This window comes from Malurus melanocephalus, unplaced genomic scaffold (assembly GCF_030028575.1).
Source record: "Malurus melanocephalus ecotype Western Australia unplaced genomic scaffold, MMel_1.1 scaffold_598, whole genome shotgun sequence".
NCBI lineage: Eukaryota > Metazoa > Chordata > Aves > Passeriformes > Maluridae > Malurus > Malurus melanocephalus.
Genome location: NW_026623830.1, coordinates 35318 through 57447, shown reverse-complemented (window position 1 = coordinate 57447; position 22130 = coordinate 35318). Strand labels below are relative to the sequence as shown.

General features: G+C 39.1%; 1 protein-coding gene across 2 annotated transcripts in view; it reads right to left on the bottom strand.

Moving 5' to 3' along the window:
* Positions 1-6958: 6958 nt before the first annotated feature.
* The window catches only part of SLC40A1 (solute carrier family 40 member 1), a 23964-nt gene continuing 8792 nt past the window's right edge, over positions 6959-22130 (bottom strand). The window contains exons 1-8 of one of the 2 annotated variants that reach the window (XM_057382999.1): positions 21783-22043; positions 21493-21560; positions 17117-17276; positions 16138-16253; positions 15705-15831; positions 12437-12679; positions 9926-10585; positions 6959-8770 (exon numbers count right to left, since the gene is read on the bottom strand). In XM_057382999.1, coding sequence (XP_057238982.1) covers positions 8451-8770; positions 9926-10585; positions 12437-12679; positions 15705-15831; positions 16138-16253; positions 17117-17276; positions 21493-21560; positions 21783-21822 — 1734 coding nt within the window. In that variant the 5' untranslated portion in view covers positions 21823-22043 and the 3' untranslated portion in view covers positions 6959-8450. Of the gene's footprint in view, positions 8771-9925; positions 10586-12436; positions 12680-15704; positions 15832-16137; positions 16254-17116; positions 17277-21492; positions 21561-21782; positions 22044-22130 lie in introns of those variants that run through there. The other variant, XM_057383000.1, reaches the window with a different exon arrangement.

The window sequence follows — 22130 nt, the reverse complement described above, 5'->3', positions numbered from 1 at the left end:
TCTAACCTCTGTCCCCTGTGACCAAGTGGGAAATGCCAACTAGACAGTAGATGCAACATGAAAAAGAAGCACAAAATCAGCCTGAAGTCACAGCTTTCTTCTGAACATCCAGCTATCAGCCTTGGTCTCTTATGTTTGCTCTGTTCCATTTAGATAAGACATTTAGATTTTATCACAGCTAAGCACATAAAATGAAACCTTACATTCCTATATAGCCCTGAACTCCAACTAGTAAGCTATGGTTACAATTGAAGTAAAAAAGCCAAATTACCAYTTTGTTACTGAAAATTTAGTGTCAGTTAGCAAAGCAGAACTGAGTAAGAATTCATTTGTGGAGGGAGGACATACCTAAACAATCACCTTAAGAAAAGAAAAGCTTCTCATTTTCTAATCAGCCTGCTTTTGCTGTGAAACCAAAGACAAGGCCACCTCATGTCTGATTCTGCTATTCAGAAAGTCTGTTCCTCCTTGTGTCCACACAGTCACACAGAACTGAAGAAAACAGAGGAAACAAACAGTGGGAGAAGAGTTTCTTTTCCCTCTTTTGGCTAAGATGAGCCTAATGACACAGACTGGGGGAAGAAATTAAAGGTGATGAGATGTATTTTGTTCTTTTGCAGCTACTGTGAATTTTGCATGGARGCTGTTGATATCTGCCAGCCTCAAGCACTAATCAGAGCAAGAAAGACAGAAGAAAACAAAAGAGTCAAAGCATGACTCTACTCTGGCAACTGAAAGTCCCTGGCAAGGCTATCCTGGGATAGTAAAGGCATTAAAAGTATAGTTAAAGCTCSTTGAAGTGTAAAAGACATACATGGCTTTATAATAAGATAAGAAAATCATTGTCTTAAAAGGAAGTAAATAAAGGCTTCTCAACACATGCAAAGTTTCTTGGTATTGCAGAGGGGGAACAAACTTTTCAAAAGACATTCAGGAGGTGCTCTTCTACAAAACTTTTSTCTCTGGAGAAATATTTCATTTTTTTACATTCCTTCCACAGGCATAKACTAGTGCTATTTTGTGTGTTTCTCTCCAGGAACTGTTTGTATTCCAATTGCCCCACTGTGTGCAGGGGTTGTAGCACGGTTTCATCCCATCCATTCAGTCCTCAGGCACCTTGAGRTTATGCTACTGAAATTTGCAGGGGGTTTGTGCAAAGCAGCTGTGCCAGTGCTTAGTCAGCCACGAAGGAAGCTCTGCAGYTTGGATGGGCTGCTGGGTGTCTCTTTGGTCCCCAGCTGTGTCACAGTTTGCTCCTGTCAGACATGGCTAAACAAAGCCATGGTCARTACAGGATGACAGGGAATAGTATATTGCAGTAAGCAAATTAAGCCAAAACTGTCCCAAAGAATTGATTCTTTATCTTGTTTTGTTATCTTTCGAAGATAAATGGACTGCAGCACACTTCATACTGTAAACAGTAACTTTGACTGGCCTTACTCCAGTAGCAGCTGAACAAATATTTCTAACATGGACATTTCCTCCTCCCTCTTTCCCAGCTGGACACACCACATATTTGTATAACTCCCTGCCTGCTCTTATATATGAGCAGGCCAGGGGAAGCAAGCTCCCAGAAATAAAGGAATTCACACATGGCATTTACTTTTTCAGCAGCTTGAGAACCAAATTGTGCCTTTCTAGAAGCAGCCCCAGAACATACACTGTCCAAATTCTCCAAGTTGAGAACTGCAGCTCTTACCTAAATCAGCAAGATACCGACAGCTAAAAGAGCTCAAAGAAGGAGACTGGATATGATGTGTACACATAAAATGAAGGCAGGCTCTGCACAGGAAKATTATGTGAGCATTTTGGAAAACAGTGAAGATCTGCTGTATTAGTGCTTGATGAAGTCCGTGCTAATTGTGAAGTTTTGACTGTACTTTGGACAATACCCTTTAATTCTTATAAAAGCTGCCTGAACATTTTAGTAATCCTGTAGAACTACTTTTAATAGCAAATCCAGAGACTGCTTATAAACTGAAGGCAAACGGTAAGACTATTCCACTGGCTCTGTAGTGGTTCTAGAGGCAACACCGAACTGAAAGAACTGCAGAAATGCATCACATGCAATTGGAGAAAAACAGAGCTTGAAAAAACGGTTGAAAATTCAAGACTGGAAACCCCACAACTTGCAGGGTTTCAAGTATGCTGTAATCTGACTTGGCTAATGCTTGTCTTCTCAAGCCTTATTTCCTTCCCCTTTTACACAGGCAGGTATGGTTAGCATATCACCTCAGTCTCTAAATCACCTGAATTCTTCCACTCATTTCACAGAATTACAGACTGGGGGAGGTCGGAAGGGATCCCTGGATGTCATTTAGTCCAGCCTCCCTGCCCAAGCAGGGTTCCCTAGAGCACTTCACTCAGCACTCCTAGTGCTCTAACTGGACTATTCTGTCTTCTCTCTGGTTATCACTGCTATCTCTATCTGTTCAAGACAGATACAAAGGGAAAATTGAATGCAAGTCTCCATTTTTTTTTTTTTCAAATCCAAAGAGAACAGGGGCCTRTATTATTCAATTAATGAAGCAGACATGTCATAGATCCCATTTCCGTTTATTTTTTTCACATTACCTATGTTTTCTCTTTGTTATGCGATAAACTCAGGGTTACCTTCTAGAACAATGGATAAGCATTCCTATCCAGTATTTGAGGAGTCGGTTGTGCCTAAATGTAGTGCCTTGCACTGAATTTCATCTTTTTTTGTTTCTAGACTACTTCATCAGTTACGGTGTGCTGTTAGCAACAGACATATTGACGTTACATACATGACATATTTTTACCCACTTTTTTTCTAAGGACACTTAGACACTTTTACACACTTTTTTTCTAAGAACTTACTCAATCACACTGCTCTCTGCCACCTCCTTCACTTCCTGACAAACAGCTTTTGAACCCCTTGGTTAATTCCAGCTAAATATGATGAAAGAGAAAGGTCTCCCAAGTTTGACTGCAGCAGGTGGGTAGAGGAGAAGGCTGGAACTGTTTCTGTTGCCCAAGGTCTTTGGCAGAGCATAGAGCTRCCAGGTCTGTTTGTCCTTCAGCTGGCTCATCCCCTGCCTGCAGCGCTCACGGGCCCCCCGCACACGTGGCACTGCGAGGGTCAGGCACAACACCGGCTCTGCTTTGCTCTGCTTTGCTCTGCTGATACACCAGGGCAGGGCCAGCGCTGCGGGACCACCTCGGGGAACAGAGGATTACACAACACGGGTGGAAGCTACAGTTTATCGCAGCTGGGAATGTGACCAGCCCAAGGACACGCAGAGAGAGTAAACCACACTGCGGTGGTTATGCTGTACGAGAAGGGCAGCGTTTCAGACTCAAGTATGCTGTCATAGGGATGCAGATAGACAATGTAATAGGGTATCTCCTGATTGAGGTGGACAATGACTTACCATGGAGCCGTTAAACTGAAGTTGGGGTGTTTTCTGAGCCACTCTGTACAGCTTTAACATGTGTTTTGCTGTTGTGCGTGGGGGGTTTTRATCTTAATGAGCTATGCTTAGGCAGCTACTGTACATTCTCTTTTCCTTACCTGCCAAAGGTTCTCAGATTTTCTAAATGTAAATTTAGAACTTCCCCTGCATTTTACAAAGATTAAGAACTCTTAACTCTGCATGCGTGAAAAGAGATTGCTCCATCACTCTGTACCAAGAGTAGAAAGCACACACAGTTACATGCTTTCCTTGTGACCAAAYACAATAAAGTTTAACTAGAAAGAAATATTGACCCACACAAAGACAAGCTGAAGTATTTGAAAAAGCATTATTGAGCAGCATGCACTTTGTCCATGCTCTCTGCAAGCCTTTAAGCAAACACCCTTGTTCAGTTTTTTTGGTCCCTCAGAGGGGCAAAACAGTGTCTTTTTAAAGCAGAAGCTAAAGGCATAGTCTTACTCCAGGAATAAAATACTTTTTATTACACCATGCAGTTAAAGCACCCACAAGCGGGAAAGAGAATGTGTAACTACAGAGGGCCAGAAAAAAAAAAAAAAACAGCTCTATTACTCTAACACTTCGTAGTAATTTTTCTAGTATTAAGTACTTGAGAAAGACATGAATGCAGTGTATGGCACAATATATTCCTGGAGAACCTGAAAGTAGGCCAATCTTGAGACAGAGAGAAAAGCATTACCACCTCCACAGAGTTAGATTTAGAAAGCTGCATCTATTAGTTGCACTCTTCCTAGCAYAAACAGTCTTTACTCTGATTCCTAGACATACACCGTGTACTTTATAGAAGCAAATACAGCAGTGACKGTAGGATTTTAAAGCTATTGGAGGTGAACCTACTCACTTCTTTGGAATTTATAAGAGAGATTTCTCATTAAAGAAATAAAATAGTTTAAAGTGAAGGGTCTGAGTTCACTMTTTTTCCTTTAACAAGATTCAGCTTTCAATCCCCATTACCAGTGCTCATTTTCTGAAAATGCTTTTGAAAACAAAAGCAATTACATATTTCAGAGGAGATGAATACAATACAGAATATACCTTGCCCTCCATAAGCAGGGCTGATATCTCAACTATCTAGCAAGCCAAGTAGTGAAACAAGCAAAAAAACAGCAGATATCTCAAATAATTCTATCTTTGACTGCCGAGCACTCAATTCCACAGGGAATTAAACCATCATATAGTAAATTGTGATGGGACTTCTTCAGTTTAAAGAAGTGTTCACTACCTATTAAGTAGAAAGTACCMTTCACAAATCTTTTTCTTTGTATTTTTATATTTAGAGATGGATGTGTACTTACATTTTCAAGTCAGTATTCTAATATTTGTCTTAATTTGTAAGTGCCAATGAAGAAAGCAAATAATTACACACCTGGGGACAAAGCATAAAGGTCTGTTTTTAGGAAAATCTTAGTTCAAAGAGGAATCAGTTCAGAGAACTCCTACTGAACTAATGCAACATCCTTCCAAAGATGAATTCTTTGTGCAAATGTAACCTAAATACTACAAAGGCAGAAGCAGTCCTATATAAAATATTCTGGGTTTAGAGTTGAAAAGTACTTGGCTACTAAAAGTACATTTCTTGTGATCACTAGTATGCCTACGGTTCTCACCTAGAGGTTGCTGCTACAGAAGGCCATCATCTCAAATTCAGTATGGTAAAGATACATGGGAAGGCAAAATCATTTGMTTTCTGTTGCTCAGCAGGCCAAGACACAAAACTGTTCTATCACTTATGCAAGACCCAGGCTGAGGACGCAAGATCACAACTTTACCTTCATCTATTGTCTTAACTTACCACTGTGGATGGTAAATAAAAACCAATTCACCAAAGGGTTACAGGGTCATTGAAAGATCTTGACTAAACTTGTCATTTGCTTCCTCCTCAATGCTATGTTTCTGCTTCATGGCTGCTCCAACCCATCATACAAAAAAGCTTTCTGCACAAAATCCATGCTAAGTGTAGCATACCAAGACAACAAAAAACTGAAAAATACAGSACAAATAAGTTTTTATGCAAATTTATTAATTAGCTTTAACAACAGTAATACATAAATCAATACTATGTCCAGCATAAGGTTGTATAATAAAATATTCTGGTAAGATTGATTTCTAGTGCGTACATTTTTAAGGACAGTTTTCATCCAATTTGGACTTTTTTAAAAAAAAAATAAATAAATACAAGGCCAAAAATGCTTACTTAATCAAAGTCCTGCTAAGTAAGACTTTAGGCTCCACACTGCTTCAAAGCACTTSCGAGTACAGGTGTCTGCACACATCCTGGACTCTCACACAAATGGGCTGTGCTCAAGCAGCATACATTTTTTGACATCCAACTGAGACTAATACACACAAGTTTTCCAATTTACACCTCCTTATTCCTCTTAAACTAGCATTCACTTCTTTATTTTAGGATTGTCTTGCCTTCCAGCTGTGATATGCACATATGCATCCTAATAGCAGTATGCTTACAAAAATCAAAACAAAGCTCCAGTCCCCTCCTAATAGTACTGCACTATGTAGTAGAACTATTTATGAAACCAATTGCTGCTCAAATTAAACAAGACTAAATTGTTCTTGGGAAAAGGAAAAAAACAGCCTTTGGGAACAGACAGGAACATGGCATGCTCCCAACTCTATTTTTTGTGGTTTTGGAGCTCTCTAGACTTCAGGAAGACAGCTGCTCTTGGATGTCTGGTGCTTAGTGCTACAGCATAAAGTTTTAGGCACCCTGGGTTCTGTGGACTAWAAACAGCACAAAAGAAACCTGCATTTTCAGCTTTGTTTCCCTGATGGCCAATGAGTCCAAGATATACAGTGGCATTCAGATGTTTTTCAAAGTGCAGTATAGAGGCATTCACTGACATCTGGACTACCTTTATTTATATTTAACAATATTAAAATCTGGTCCCAACTTAAATTAGATACACATAAGAAAACATATTTGGCAAATCAGAATTCTTTTATTTACTAGTGTACTTACCRTATACCACATAAGGCTATCCTTTGGACATATTTATTCTACAAATCTAGATATAAGCTTATTTTATTTGTCTTCTGACAAATCCTGCTGATGGCAAAATTCCCTTTTCCTTAAGTTACAGTCAGGATTGAGTCACAAATTTTAAACCTACTCTAAATAACATATTTTACTTTATTRTATCAAAACAAAATTCAAATGCTTGGTTGAAGTATAAACATTTAAAAACCTAGTGAAAACATCCCTGAGAAACTTTCAGCAACATAGAGTAAGTATTAGGTTTGGTCCATTAGAGAAGAAAAATTGTTACACCCATTTATTGAAAACCATGGACAACAAGTCCATTGGCTGTACATCRGATTCCCATTCATTCTATTTCACTCCTCCTACAAAACATTGTGTCTGAGACAAAAGCCACTAGAGGTTCTTTACATTCTTTGATAGTTACTGTAATTGGTACAAAATTTGTAATGACTGGCCTGGATTCAGCCCTGGTGTAACGCCTTTAGTTTCAATGGAGTTAAGTTTCAACACTTGCATTCCAGGGCTGAAGTCTGGCAATATACATGACTGTGAAGGACAGTACCTAAAATTTAAAAAAAAAAACCTTTAAAAGTTACAGAGGGTACTTCTCACAAGTTGCTAACATTATGTTTTCACATACTACTTCTTTTGCAAACAAACATTTTCCCAATATTTAAATTTAGAAGTCAGACTGCCAAGCCATRGGAAAACTCAGAACACCACCAGGTTCAACTCTACTGGGAAAGCAAAAGTGCGTAGTTTCCACAAAAGTGCACATAGGGTTAATGACTATGGAAGTACTGTGTTAGTACACATGCAGGGTAAAAAAAAAACAAAAACAAAACAAAAAAGGGGCAAGAACTATTGAACAGAGGGATGCATCATTTTCATTGTTTTGAAGTTGCTTTAGAGGGCCTCTCAGTCCACCATCTCATTGGTTTAGCGGTATTTTAGAACAAAGTCAAAATTCACAAACACATGAGATAAATGCAAGTAATCCACCTTTTGCATAAAATATTAACTATTTTCAAATGCAATTGTTTTCAGAAACCCTATTAAAGCCTGATATATTGGAAAATTAACTAAAGCTGCTTGTGCTCTGAGGCAAAAACTAAGTAAGCACTAGARTTTATCTTTCTGTACCAGTACTCCTGACCTTAGCACTTTCTGCTACATCAAACCTGAGCAAACCTGCCACTTGCAATTAAAAAGCCATGCTTTGTAATATTACATCAATAGCTTCTGCTAAATGAYGCTGTTCTACTCTATGAAGTGCAACAAAAGTGTAATACAATATCTTGTACCTAATATTTGTCTAAATTGTAAGGAAACATGCAAAAAACCTGCAAAGGTGTTTCCATAAAGTTAAACCAAAACATAAAATTCTATAAAGGTTTTGGGGAAAAAAATCTAGTCCACCTGAAGCATCCAAAAAGAATCATTGAATATTGTGAGTTAGAAGGAACCCACAAGCATCAAAGTCCCATATTTATGGAGGATGTTTATACCAGTTTAAGAAGACAAGTGAGCAGAACTGTTCATGGTAAAGAAATATTGGAGAMAACTCCAAGCAACAAAACACTGTATAAAAAGTTATTCTAAAGTAACTTAAAAAAAAATAACAGAACCTGATTTTACTCAATGAATACAAGAATTCAGAATTCATGAGTAAGCTGAGTATGTATAACCACTTAACAGTATCACTGTGGGGGTCAGCAATGGAACTTGACCAGTATTTTTGTGATCAAACACCACACACATGACCTGTGGGGATCCTTTGATACAGCAACTGTCGAGATCMAACTAGGCTGTCCTCTGTTAAACATGAAACATTTTTACAGGGTCACTGCAATAAGAATTTTGTCTCTTGGGACAGCTTCCCCAAACAGCTAAGTTAAGCATTCAACTCTAGAGAAACACCTCAGACAGGGTCACAAAAGTATATGTGTTTAACCATGATATTTGTGAAGCAAAGTTAGTGAGAGAAGTGGATCCTTTCAGACAGTAGAYGTATTACCAGGTGGTGAACTGTCAGGGGCTGCTTTGGGATCAGGAGTGTGACAAACAAAAAGTTGTTTTCCCAAACTTTTCTGGGCAAATCTGAAGTACATTATGTGGCCCATTGCAACAAAAGACACAGAAATAAGCACCAATAAGCCAAAAGCTTCAGGGTTTGGGGCCAAGATGACCATGATGAAGTGCAGCAAATCAAGAAGATAATTCATGGAGTTTTGGACACCATTTATGATGCCTCTTTCAGATTCCACGACGTTTTCTTGGAGTAACTGTGTGACAGTCAAATCAAAGGACCAAAGGCCTATGGAGAGAAGAAACAATTATCCATACAGCTGGGCTTCTCATGGCAAACTTTCATCACTGGCACAATTCAAGTCATCCTTCCAAGCACTCACTTCTGCCAAAAATGCACAGTATAAGACAATCACTTGTCGACTAGAACTGATTTCACACTCACAGTCAAAAGCAATTCACTCTCCTTTCACAAAAATTTCCTGAAATACCTAYAACTTGACACATTAACTTGTCTGTCACATCCTGTTTCAACATGACTATCAAGTCAATGTTTTGCTCATCCTTTGTTTAAATAGCTGGCTTACAGCTATTTACAGTGTGTTCATGCTAGCTGCAATCACTAAAGTTCTGCACAAGATGCAAAAAAAAAATAAAAAATCAAAAAACATGTTTTAAACTACGCAAAATACACAATTTTAAATGGTTGACTTTAGCTCCATACTGGTTTAGTCTGTTCATGATTCAGCTTTAGAAGCTTATYTTGCACAAAACTTAATATATATGAATCAGGTATTTTATTCTTCCAGAATTCAGCAAAAACTGCAGAAATTGAGTAAAAAGATTCTRTAGATGACAGTTACTGTTCACAACATTTATATATTTACCTGCTTATTCTGTTGGCAGATACTAATATTATGGTAACCTAAAATTCCCTAAACCTTTATCCCCTAAAGGGTAAYATTTATTCCCTAAAAAATTAAGCTGTCATCCAAATCAAAGCTTCCCTTTTAAACTCCAAGATAACTAAATTAATTCATGTATTAAAATTGCCCAAACGGTGAAATCTGAAGGTTTTCACAGCAGCTGTGTTTAGTTCTGTTTCCTAGTAACAAGTGGTCTCACTTGGTTGTGAACAGAAATAATTTAGARATGAGCTTTCCAAAAAGCATGTTACATTCATCTCCAAACGTGGTAACTTTTCTCCTGTTAGTGACATATGATATACATGGAATTGGTACTGCAGTCTTTACCCTAGTGGCACTATTGGAGGATCATTTCATTTTTATGTGCAGTATAATCAACTAGCCCCAGAAACATGATGTAACCCTTCAACCATAGCCTCTAGTTCTAAACTCCAATTTGTATTTAGCTGACAGACACTGTAATGTTGAGAATTAAAAGCAGGTAATAGACCAAATTGTAATAGAGACATAATACTTACCAACTCTAGCAGCAATGACTCCTGCAAACAGGAGACTAACAGAGACTAAAGGCACGGGCTCAGGACTCATCTCTGGGTCACTGTTAGCAGGAGTAATAGACCCATTTGACAAGATGGGCATTCCAGTTGCAAAAATCATTTCAGATTCTGGAGATGCTATAGTAGGCAATGGCTCATTTTCAAACAGCCTGGCACTGATGTCAGCAAATGGGGAAACAGTCAAATCCATAGGACTTCCAGGCATAAATACAGAGATGACACATAAGATCAGACAAGCAAACTGAGCGACTCCAGAAATAAGGCCCGTGCGAATGAGGCCACATTTGCGACGAAGCCAAGTGAAAGCCACTGTTCCCATGATTCCAGTGACTGCGGAGGCACCCATGAGCAGGCTTAGCACAGAGCCACTCAGCCCCTGAGTGTATGCATAACCTGTAGTGATACAATCRAATCCCAGAACAGTCATATAGAGAAATGCAAGGCCCATGCCTGCGAGGAACACGGGCTGGTTGTAGTAYGCAACCCATCCATCCCGAAATGTTATGAAAGGTTCGGCAATCCGGGCAGCGCAGCCGACTTCCTTCTGCTCTTGGGGCTCAAAGCCATTTACATCTTTCTCCATAATTAACTGCACTCCTTCAGCGGGTTTCATGTCACTCTCTGTAAACAGAAATGCAGCTGTCARATACACTCCTGCCTGCAAAGTGTACAGTGTAAAGTGAGAGACAATTGTTTGCAGTAAGTTCGCTACTACAGATGTGCATCAGTCAAACTCCACTGCCAAGCTGTCTCGTAATTACCTAAATTAAATAGTTTAAAATAYCCTTAAGTCCTACCTATGGAGTCAGATCAAGTAAAGTTTATCCCTATCAATTTATTTAATTAAACAGTGATAGGAGAAAGCATTGCCTGCTTCTAGACTTGTGACTCTATTCTCCAGTTATATGATTATTTGTTTAATGAATACCAATGTCAGTTGGCATTTCAACATAGCTTTGTATGTTTAAAAGTACTCATTAAAGAAAGCAGAGAATACCTGAACCTCTGTCAATATCTCATGTCATGGCAGAAGAACCAAGGCTGAAGYCTGTTCACAGCCAAAAGCTTTCAAAGCTTGACTTGAAAAAATAAACCCAAACTCAAAACCTCAGACCATGCATTTCTACAATTCTATTTTCACTGTAATGAAGGAAAAAAGCCTTTCCAGTGGTCACAAACAAAAATCAAAAAACTCACAGCAGTATTTATCCTAATAAGGAAGATAGAAATTCCACAAATGTCTGGATGCCTGAGCAGTGTTTCTACACTGTTAAGCTCAAAAYTAACTCTACCTACAGCAAGTGAGACACATCAAGTATTTCAGCAACTTTTAAAAACACAAGTCTTCTAATGAAATCASAATATTGCTGCAGTAAAGAGGTGTTTCTTAAATATTGACACTTGCTCARTGCTTCGTTCTCCAGAGGTACTTAAGAGCCAGTTCCAAAGCTATGGAGCCTCCTACATCACCTTGTTCTCCCTATTCTGGACTGCCATCAGCCTAGTTTATTCGATGACTTATTACMACAATGGATCTGATGGCTGGGAAGACACATCTCTTCAGTACTTTTAATAGTGGCATTCTAACTCAGAGTATATTGAGACAAGATTGTTAAATTGCTTTTAATGAATTCTTAGTATTTCATAAAAAACAACAAAAACACAAACAAAAAACCACAATCTGTTGTAGCTGGGAGCCCATAATGMGATTTCAGTAGTATTCATATACTGCTACCTTAAAAAATGGGAAAGCACTTAAGTTTGATATTCAAGTATCTGATATTTCCAATACTTSACAACAAAAGGTTTGCTTCTGAAACAATTTTAATTTCTGATATTGACGCTACCTAAAGTAATGTTAATATCAGTTTTAGGGTTACTTGTAGTAATAGCCATAGTCATCTACACTGCAAATCCCACTTGTACTGCTTGGCCAAGGAAGCAGAGTTAAAAGCCRAAAGAATTTTTTCTTGGTTTTTCTCTTACATTACCTGGAGCATGTAAAAATCATTCCATCATGCCAGAACAGAAAAGTGACCATCTACTCTATAATCTCCTGACAGCCTGTTAGTACTTTGTCTAAGTAGAAAGAAGTTAACAAGGAGTAGTCTTACAGAGGCTGTAGATGCTACAGAGCCAAGGGCTGGTCCAGCTTATTAATTATAGTATAGATGGGTAAGAGCATTCCCTATGATCAGCCCTAAGTTACAGGGCAGACTAACACTAAGGGGTTAATGAAGAGAATTCGTTCTTTGGTTGCATTTTACTGAATTCCTCAAACAGCTGCACAAAGCATCATTACTTATATTAAAGTCTCTGATATCTATACCCCAAAACTAAAATCCCCAAGCCATGAATAGAAAGTTATACAGCCTCAAAACAGAGCCTGTGGAAGACAAAAGCTAACACTTGGCTTGACTGATGCAATGAATATACWGTGAATTTGAATACTTAGTTCAGTGTTTTCAATACCTTTCTTTACATTCAGCTGTTTCAGTTCTGATGCTTCAACTTTTGCAGATTTGCGAGCCAGAGTAGGGGTTTTCTGATAAACCTTCCAGAGCAGCAGGTATTCCACACACATCGACATCAGGTTCCAGCCAGAAATGAATCCACAGCCAATCATYGGAGAGCCAAATGTCATTATCTGACCAACAGCCATTGGGGCCAAGATATTGGTCAACTGATCAATTCTTCTTATTGTGGCATTCATATCTGTCAGAAATTATTTGATGATATGAAATGATTGGTGAACACTTACAACAAAATATTCACTAACACAATTTTGAGTGCACATGTATAAATAGATTTGAAGCAAGGCTTGAAACTTTCTAAGTGGTTCTAGCAACAGTAACCAGAGGCACCTTCAGACTGTTTCAATGTTTAAGTTCCTTGCAATCAACCAAGGTTTTCAAGCCAAATCCCTACTCTTGCCAGTTTTGCCTACATGGGGTCTTGCAGGTAAACCCAGTATGCTACGCTTACAGCAGCAGCACAGTCCCGCTCATCATGAGATAGATCACTTTTACACAATGCTGATATTACGGATTCCTAGTTCTATCCCCGTAACACTCAAACAGAGCATGCACAACTCCAGGAATCTCCTAAGGTGGAATTCTTTGTTGTGAAGATAGTAACCTATGTCCCAGCACTGGAACATGTATTTCTTAGTCTCCTTCGTTTACTTCTAATAGCTGGTGGCCACTGTATGACCATGATAGCAGCAGAACTTTGAAATGTCTTTACATTTCCTTGTTACGTCATGTTGCYTGATGGCAGCTGTAGGCATCCTCAGATCTGACTGAGCAAAGTCCTCACTCCTTTCTGGTCCTTTGATGTTTACAATCAAAACAAGCAGCCCATTCTCTGCACAAATACATCTTTGCTGCTAGGGGATGCCTCACCCTTCTCAATCTTATCCACTTCACTGTCATTAAACCGGCTGGGTTCCTGTAAGTTTACAATCAATAGTGCCATTCTTCCACTTCTCAAAGCTTCTAGACACCACGTGGCTTTACACATGGAGCCCATTTTAGAGTCCTACTATAAAAGTAGAGCTTCTGAAAGGCACGTAAGACTCTACCAGTGAGTAGACTCTACCATGAAGCTACTTTATTGAATCTGTAGAGAATTAGTCCTTGCCCTTCACAGAAATACTTTGCTTACTCTATTTAGAATTTGAAGCCAATCCAATGTTAACCTAGTTAACCCTCAGTCAAATAGTTAAATTAGATACTTGCATAATATTTGGCTTTAGAAATTCCAAGAAGCAACCTTTGTTTTTGAGTTATTTGAGGAAGGCTAACAATTCCACTCAGCAAAGGTACAAAGAATGAATAGAGAAACTAATCAAGGTCAAAGGAGAAACTAAGGTAATTTTTTTTTATTTCCCTATTCCACTAACTTGCATAAAGAAGACTTCTCTTTGAGGAAAGGTAACAGTGCAGAGATGGACAATATTGCTCCAAAGTCAATGTCAGCATGCAATTTTTTTTTTTTAAGTTAAGGAATTTCAACAGTCTCCAAGTTACRTCATGGTGACACAGAGAACAAGCCTATTCAGCCTGGAAGGGATGTTTTAGATAAATCTGTTGAACCAAGGTTTTTAATTCAGTGTTTGTATTCTCCAATCAAGTCACATGAGAATTTACAGTAACCYCTTGCCTGATTCCTCAGTACAAAATATAAGTGGTCATACAATTGTGCCTGAGCTCATGAGGCAGTAAAGAGGCAGGGCTGACTCCCAAGCAGCAGCTCTCTGCAGGTGTGGTCAGTACTTTATCTCATGTGTGGTATGTGGGACAGGAATCRGGGAGATGATTTGCTTAATAATGTCTGGCACAAGAAGGTCAATAAGAACTATTAAAACTTTCTAAGACTTTTACAGATAGCTGCTATTTYTCTATCTGTGAATCACATGCATTAAGAAAGTTCACCTGTATTGCTGCTCTAAAAAAGGCATGACCTAGAAAGGCACTGCAAGGTCAAAATAAAAGACTAGGGAGGATAATATGTAGACTAGGAATTGAAAGTATGACACTTTTAATGCATCTAAGAATTAGTCCTTCCTGGATGGGATGAGTAAATAATATTCCTCCACGGGAGACAAACATCAAGTGAAAATCCAGAATACAGGACTTAAACCTCTAAAAGGACTCTGAACTTCATGGGCAATTTAGGCAGCTTTATACAAAATTAGAGGACAGAAGCCGAAATTCTGTCTATGTCTGAAGGTATCTAATCTGAATCAGATGTTTTAGTTCTAGAGTTAGCAGAGTGCTCTGTGCCTTGTTTGCAGTTCAGTATCAGTTCTTCTGTCTGAGAAGGCTTAAGTCCCCTTATGGGGTTAATTCAGAGCCCACACAGCCTGACCAAATTCATCACAAAAAGTGCTGCTTCCCACACTGTTACAATCAGAGGAGTAGCAGACCCAAAGATCTATCGTACATCTTTTGTTGTAATTTGCCTTCTGCATCCTTGGTGAGATTCCCAGTCTCTCACATCCAAGTAGTGTCACGACTACCAAACTGCAGTAGAATTTGAATGGGAATGAATTCTCTCTGTTAGTAGTACCARTGTCACTATACAAGTTCAGGGCACAGGGGGAGAAGTAAACAAAAATATTTTCTAGACAAAAGTTGATTTAGTCTGTAGTCCATGATCAAAAGCATCAGGTGTCAAAGGAAAGCAGAGCATCCAACTCGAACTGAAGGAAACAGTTCACAGCTCTGAGTTAGCCATCTAATGCTAGAGAAATGCAATGTTTCAAATGTGTCTGCATGCACAGCATTACCTACTGGCAATTTCCTAACATATCTACTTAACTGTTCTGGACTTCATTCTCATGCATCTCTTTCTTTGATCCCTATGAGAGGAGCCCAGTTACGCAAGAGTTCTCTGTTTCATTCCAGGGACCTAAAAATAAAGTATTGCAACACTTGGCTTGTTCAGCAAAACTAGTTTTCCCTACCAGAGCTGCAGCAGGACTAAGAGGAGGGCAAAACAAGTTTGGGAATGCCTAACTGAATTGTAATCAAAACAATAATCTGTGATCTCAGTAGCTATAGTCCAGAGCAAGGAAGACCAAAATAAAGGCTGCCTTTTTACACTACAATTTCTTATGATATCTGGAACTCAAAGATGCATTGATCCCTGTAAAACTCTATTCTTAAAAAAAAAAAAAAAAAATCAAGCATGGAAAGTAAGAAATGCAAGGTATTAAAAAGGCAACATATTTCACCTGCCAGTTTGCTTCTGTCTTCCCCTGCAACCACAACAATCCAGTCCCTCTGAATTGTGATCGCTGTGGCAGTGCTGGCCAAATTGGCAATATTTGCTATTGTGATAACCAGGATATAGCACAATGTCTAGAGAGATGAGGGGAAAGAGTTACAATGTGAGAAAACTTATGGAGATCTCCACTTTCTACACAAGCAGAGACATATTTTATATTTCATTCCATACATTTTAGCATTATTCTCCACACAAAACAACACTAAGTATACAATTCCTGGCAGAAAACAATAATCTCTGTTTACCTGGCATTTTCATTTGCCATATTTAGCTCCCAGAAATGTCAACACAGATTAGAGAAGATAAAAATTCATCCATCTCCCAGGCTCCCCAAGGTTTCTTTGTAAATTAATCTCCTATTGACAAGTTCAAGCACTCACAAGAAGCCATCCATGGTATAATGTCAAGAGCTGTGTCTTGAACAAGAAGATAATCATCAGGATAACACCACACAGGATGACAGATGAATTCTGCACAACCAAGGATGTCCGGGCCACTGTTTCAAACCAGAGAACAATAGTTATGAACATAAGAATGAGCTAACTATAGCCTATAATTATAACCATGAGGACATAATTAAGCGACATGCCAGATTTTTAAAGTAACTTTGTTTTCCTAGTCTCCCCCAAAATGGCAGAATAGATACTGCTGCTGAACAGATTCATATTAAATTCTAAATCTGCCACTGTCTTAGAGAAACTAATGCCTAATGTAACTGTGCAGCTCTTGATTTACAGTCAAAGCAGGTCTTCTCTCAAACTAAGTCCCTATTTAAATGCTGACAGTATGTTTCAAGTAGTAAAAACCTAGCTCAAGCCTCTAAAATTCATCTTCAACCTACCATGGAAGAGATGCTATTTTGAAAATTTTTGAAAATCAACCTACCATGGAAGAGATGCTATTTTGAAATTCTTTTGAAGAACTTGATCCCATTTTATTTATGAAACAGACTAGACAATATGTAGTTACAATATGCATAATGTAAATGCAGTGTGTTTAACTTAAGTCAAAGATGTTTATATAAATGTTTATATACAAGTGTATGTCAGTGTTATAATGTAAAAAGAACTTGGTCCAGAGTCCTTAAAGCTACATATTCTTTACCTTTTGTGTTTGCATACATCTCTATGGGTCATATGGGTTTAGCATGAGTAACAGACCTATCTGACTTAAAWTTGTTTCCTCTTGTCTTTGAGAGTATCTGTATAACTATTACCACTCTAAAACCACTCTGCCCTTCTTAAAGGGCCTGAGCAAGCCCCATTCTCATATTTGACTTGAGGAATTCTCTGTCAGCTTCACCTTTTTAAGATGAATTTGATCCACCCTTAAGTCAATAAGCTGCTCYAGGCATCTAACCTTTGAGCCTGGAGTTCTTGTCCACCCAGTCTCCAATAAGGGCTCCCAGGAGAAGAACTGATCCCGCCACAACCAGGCCATAGACGGCAGTCAGGAGTAAGCTGTTTCCATAAAGTTCAACCAGGAATACAGACACAGCAAAATGCCACATACGATCTCCCTTTAAGAGCAAGAGAACATACACAACATTACTGGTTGCACTTTAGTAAAATARTGAACCTATGTGCTTCTAAAGCCCTGGCATAAATCTGTACTAAAATAAAGGTTACACATACAGAGGTAGTGTGGGGGTTTTTGTGGTTGTTGGTTTTTTAGGAGGTTTTTGACTGCTACATCCTGTCACCATTGATTTTATCCCAGTATCACTGGGATCATCTATCCTTATCAAGTAGACCACTACAGCCTGTAACACTACAAACCAAAAAATCCCAGATATTTTCTATTATTATATTACCGGACAAAGTCTGTCACCAGCCACATCTAACAAGCCTCTAAAAGCTTATACAAATTCATTCTCCAGCACAGATCAAATATTAACAATAGATTTAGCAAGCACTATTTAACTTCAAGACAGCAGTTTGCTCTTAGATGATCAAAGCTTAAGTGCTGCTTTGTAACACAAGAGTGAGTCAAACAAGTCATCATACAATCCAGGATAGATATAGGTAAATGTTAACTGAAGTTTCTGAAGTCAATGGACTTCAGCTCCTTTAGTGCTAAGCACTGGCATATTACTCAGAGGAGGTAGAACAGCAGAGTTCATTTAACCTGCTGTAAATTCGTTGCTAGTTCAGCCTATTTAGCCTATTGCTAATTTAACCTAGTGCTTAGAATACAACACGTTCATGTAATGATACCATTTGCTACAGGTATAAGAAGAAAGCCCAAATTGCTAAACACATTCAAGTGAAGTAATTTTCATACCATTCAAAACATTTTAAGGTTTTCTAATAAATATATGGAGCTTTTTCTACTGCCAGATCTCACTTTGTTTTTATACATATTGCAAGAAATGCATGACAGAAAATCTTTATGTAATCAGTACCAAAGCAGATGAATTGAAACCATTCATACCTTTCTAGGGAAACAAGGTTGTTTAATAAAGGTCCCTAACATTATTTTTCTACAAACCAAACAGCTTTTCTTCTGCTGCCATATCTTAAATAAACAATTTCTACGTGATACAGCAAAGAGTACAAATTTCTAAGGATCTCAAATATTTGGAAGGACTGGGGGAAGTGTAACATTAAAGTACTTTTAAAAATCAAAGCCTAACAAATCTGACTTATCATGTAATACAGCAATCAAGAGATACATAAAAAGCATACTATTTGGAGGGTAAAAATAATTGCAAAGTGTGATTAGTCTTCAGGCTAGTACAGACATAAAAAGCATTTGCCTTTTACTGTTATTTGAGCTCCCAAAAGGACATTTTAGTCCTCTATTTATTTACACTGTAATGTGTACACTTTTGTATTTTTTTTCATTAACCATAGGCTGAAAAAAAGTTATATTCCAGTTGTGGAAAGAAAAATGTCATCTGTTCAAAGAAAAATGCTACATATTTTGCACACTTTTTTAACCAAAACCAACCACAAATCCTGTTATAAGCATTATCATCTTTTATGTCTCCTCTCATATATAATAAGTCAGTTTTCACTCAAGAGACACGTRAAGTCTTCTGTAAATATATTCCAGTTGTATTCCATGGTTAGTTAGTAGAAATATATAGAAAATATTGCAGCAATGTCATATAATTTCCCAAGTCCAGGTTTCACTTAAATTTGCTATGACTTGAGGTACTTCTTTACAGAATTTCACTCAAAATACATGCAAGTGAATTAACGTGGATAACTGTTTATTACGATAGAAAATGAGGCAAAAATATACTTTCATATTAAGTTTGGGGTTTTTTCTTTATGCAGAGATGTTTCAGGATTTTGCAAGATGAAAAAGGAGTTTTTAAAAATCTAAGCACGTCAGTTCTTAAAAGTCAGTGCCAGTCACTACTGTCAGTRGTGAAAGTGAAAAACCGAATCTCAATTCAAACTCATGGAAAGGTTCATTTGACTCCAGAGAGATCATGATTTTGCTGTAAAGTTTATTTAAGAGCCTGTGAACATTGTTCAACTTCATCCAACACATATCCAGAGTARTCAGATCAGGCCAACCCACAGATAAATTTTGGGTACACAGCTGTTACAACCTGGAAGCATGATTTTCTTTCAAGGATTAAAAACCATAATGAATAGGCAAAGATAAAGGAGAAGAACAKTATCAGTGAATTGCAGCGCTTTATAGCAGGTACATAATTACAAACTGAGATCTRCTGAAATTTAAACAAACATTGTCTTCAGAAACAGGCAGATCCTTGATTACAAATACTTATTCCCACCTTAAAATGTCTCAAAACGTGGATATTTAAAAACTTTTAAACAGTTACAGCTGTTTAGCATCACTATCCTTTTAAAAACAGTTCCTCCCTTTCTGCAATTGTAATTACCCTTACAATCACCTTAAATTGGACACATACAATCCCACCTCAGAACCGAAGCCAACAAGTTCAGCAGTAGCCAGGCTACCAGCGACTGATAGGCCTCCTGAGGGGCACAGATAAGGCTGGGAAGTTGCAATCAACTGATCTCAAGAGAAACATTAGGCCTGGAACCAACCAGGTGAACCCAGTTCCATGCTCTTCTTTTTTTAATGCTGACAAATAGACAGCAACACCATAAGGTCTGAGTCCAGCACAAGGTGCTGCAGCTCACCACTACTGTCCAATCTACTAAGATCACTGAGGCCAGGCATACATTCAAATATTTTACTAAGCAAGAGCCCAACAGAGTCTAGACTTGGYTCAAGCATGAACATTTCTGGAGATGTGACATGTTTAATCATTTATAGCTTCTCTTTGCATTTCGGAATGGCCTAGTAACATAGAAACCTGATTAGCTCTCTCAGTTACAGCAAAACCCCATTCCTCTAAGGTTTTGTATTGTGGACAGAGCCGTTCTAAAACAATCTATTACCTGGAGTTCTGAAGATTCAGGTACTTGTTTACTGCTCCTGTTAGCAAAAACCTTCAGACCTCAGAAACACCAAAGCTTAGGAAATACAAAAGTGAAGTCCTGTACCCAGTTCTGCCAAAACAAGCTGTTGTAACTTCTGCTGTTCGAACAGATTTGGTTAGGGTTTTCTTGAGTCAAGATTTTCAGCACAAAACTCACCAGGATATTACCAGGAGTATACCATTAATATTGCTAARCACATGAATAGACATCCTGTGGTCTAAGGTTTTATTATTGTGTACAACACTGTTTTCTAACTCTGCTTTGTCATGTTTACTCACAGACTCTGAGAGCAATCCCACCAAGAGCTGCGAAGCACTGGTCAGAGAGGAGTAAGCAGGGCTGGTCAAATTGCCAGTGAGGCACTTTGTGGGCACGAGTGACAAAAACTGTTGCAGGCAACAACCCTGACCTCTAAAAAGCAGTGAGCAAAACAGTTCCTTCAATATTAATAACTGCCAAAATATTGCACTTTAACAAACATGATACCATTGAAAGCCTTTCACTAAGAGAAACATCAGTATGACCTTTCAGGTTAGTGAAAGCAAGAAGCTGCCAGAGTCAGGCATGCAGTGTTGTAACTGTAGATCAGCCATTTGTTCAAYACATACATCAAACAAGTCTAAAAGCAGGACCAAAACACAAAGCAAGGAAAATGGGGGCAAACTTTCCACTTAATGTTGAACCAAGCCATTGTATGGAGACAATKCAAGATTGCATTATGATACACATATATTCTTAACTTTATTCTGTGGTACAGTACCAGATTACCTCTTTTTAGTGTATATTTTAAGGTAGCTTCTTTGGTATCTTCAAGTGARTGAAATCTGGTATAGTAAGTTACATTAGCACAGAAGGAAAGCATTTCAGGAGACAAATCTTTATACAGAGGACAACTCCTGATGCTTTCAACAAGTTACCTATCGAGTGGCAGTAATGGGTCTATTGTAAACACTAAGCGTCTCCTATTAGTAAGTACATAAGTCCTTTAGATATGGTGTAATGGACTCTCTCATTCTGCTTCTCTATAAGCAGTCTCACTGGTTCTGAAGTTCTTTAAAAACTTTAAAAGGTACAGAAACAGACCTTCCAAAACTTGAGTACTGCACTACTCTGCACTAAAACTGAACCTATTGCAACATACCCTGTGAAGATTATAAAGACTTTTAACAGCAAGGTGTTGTAACAAAACCTCTGYCTTTGTGGTGGAGGACTAGTTTGCGATGACTTTTGGAAAGCATCTGTAAAGCCCAGGTAAATCATCGCCAGAATAACAACCTAYTTCTACCAGGGCAGTAGTTTACTTACCCAAGTGGACAGTGCATGTCCAAGATAAAGAAGAAACTTTGCAGACGTAAAATAGGCAATCACAGATCCTAAATGAGAAAYAAGAAACAGATGCTAAAGCAGATACGGGCACATCCATCGCATTTCGGTACACCGGACACAGTTCGGTGCCGCGGACACCGTTGTGAGAGCAGAGGCGCCACCGGGACACGCCACGATTTGGTGCCCCCCACCCGCGGGCAGCCCCGCCCGGTCACCCGCGCCCGCTCCGCGCCCGGGAGCCGCTCTGGAGGCGGCCCGTCCGCACTGACCGCCGCGCCGCCGGCCCTCCGGCTCCGCTGCCCGCGCCATGCCGGCCCGCTCCGCCGCTGCCCGGTGCCGAGAGAAGGGGGGACGCGCGGCTTCACTCCGTGTTGCCTTCCCCGACTTAGCTAGCACTGTAGCTGAAGTCGGAAAGCCTTGGCCTTATGCGCCGCGGGCGGCGGGGACGCTCCGCCGTGGAGGGGCCGAGCGCCTCTCGACGCCCGGCTCGCTRCTCACGGCCGCCGCTGCCGAAAGCTTCAAGCTCGGCGTTGGCCGCGCACCGCGTTTTGTAGGCGGTGTCGGCACCGCCCCCGCCCGGCCCGCCCCGGGGGCGGCCCCGGCCCTGCCACCGCCAC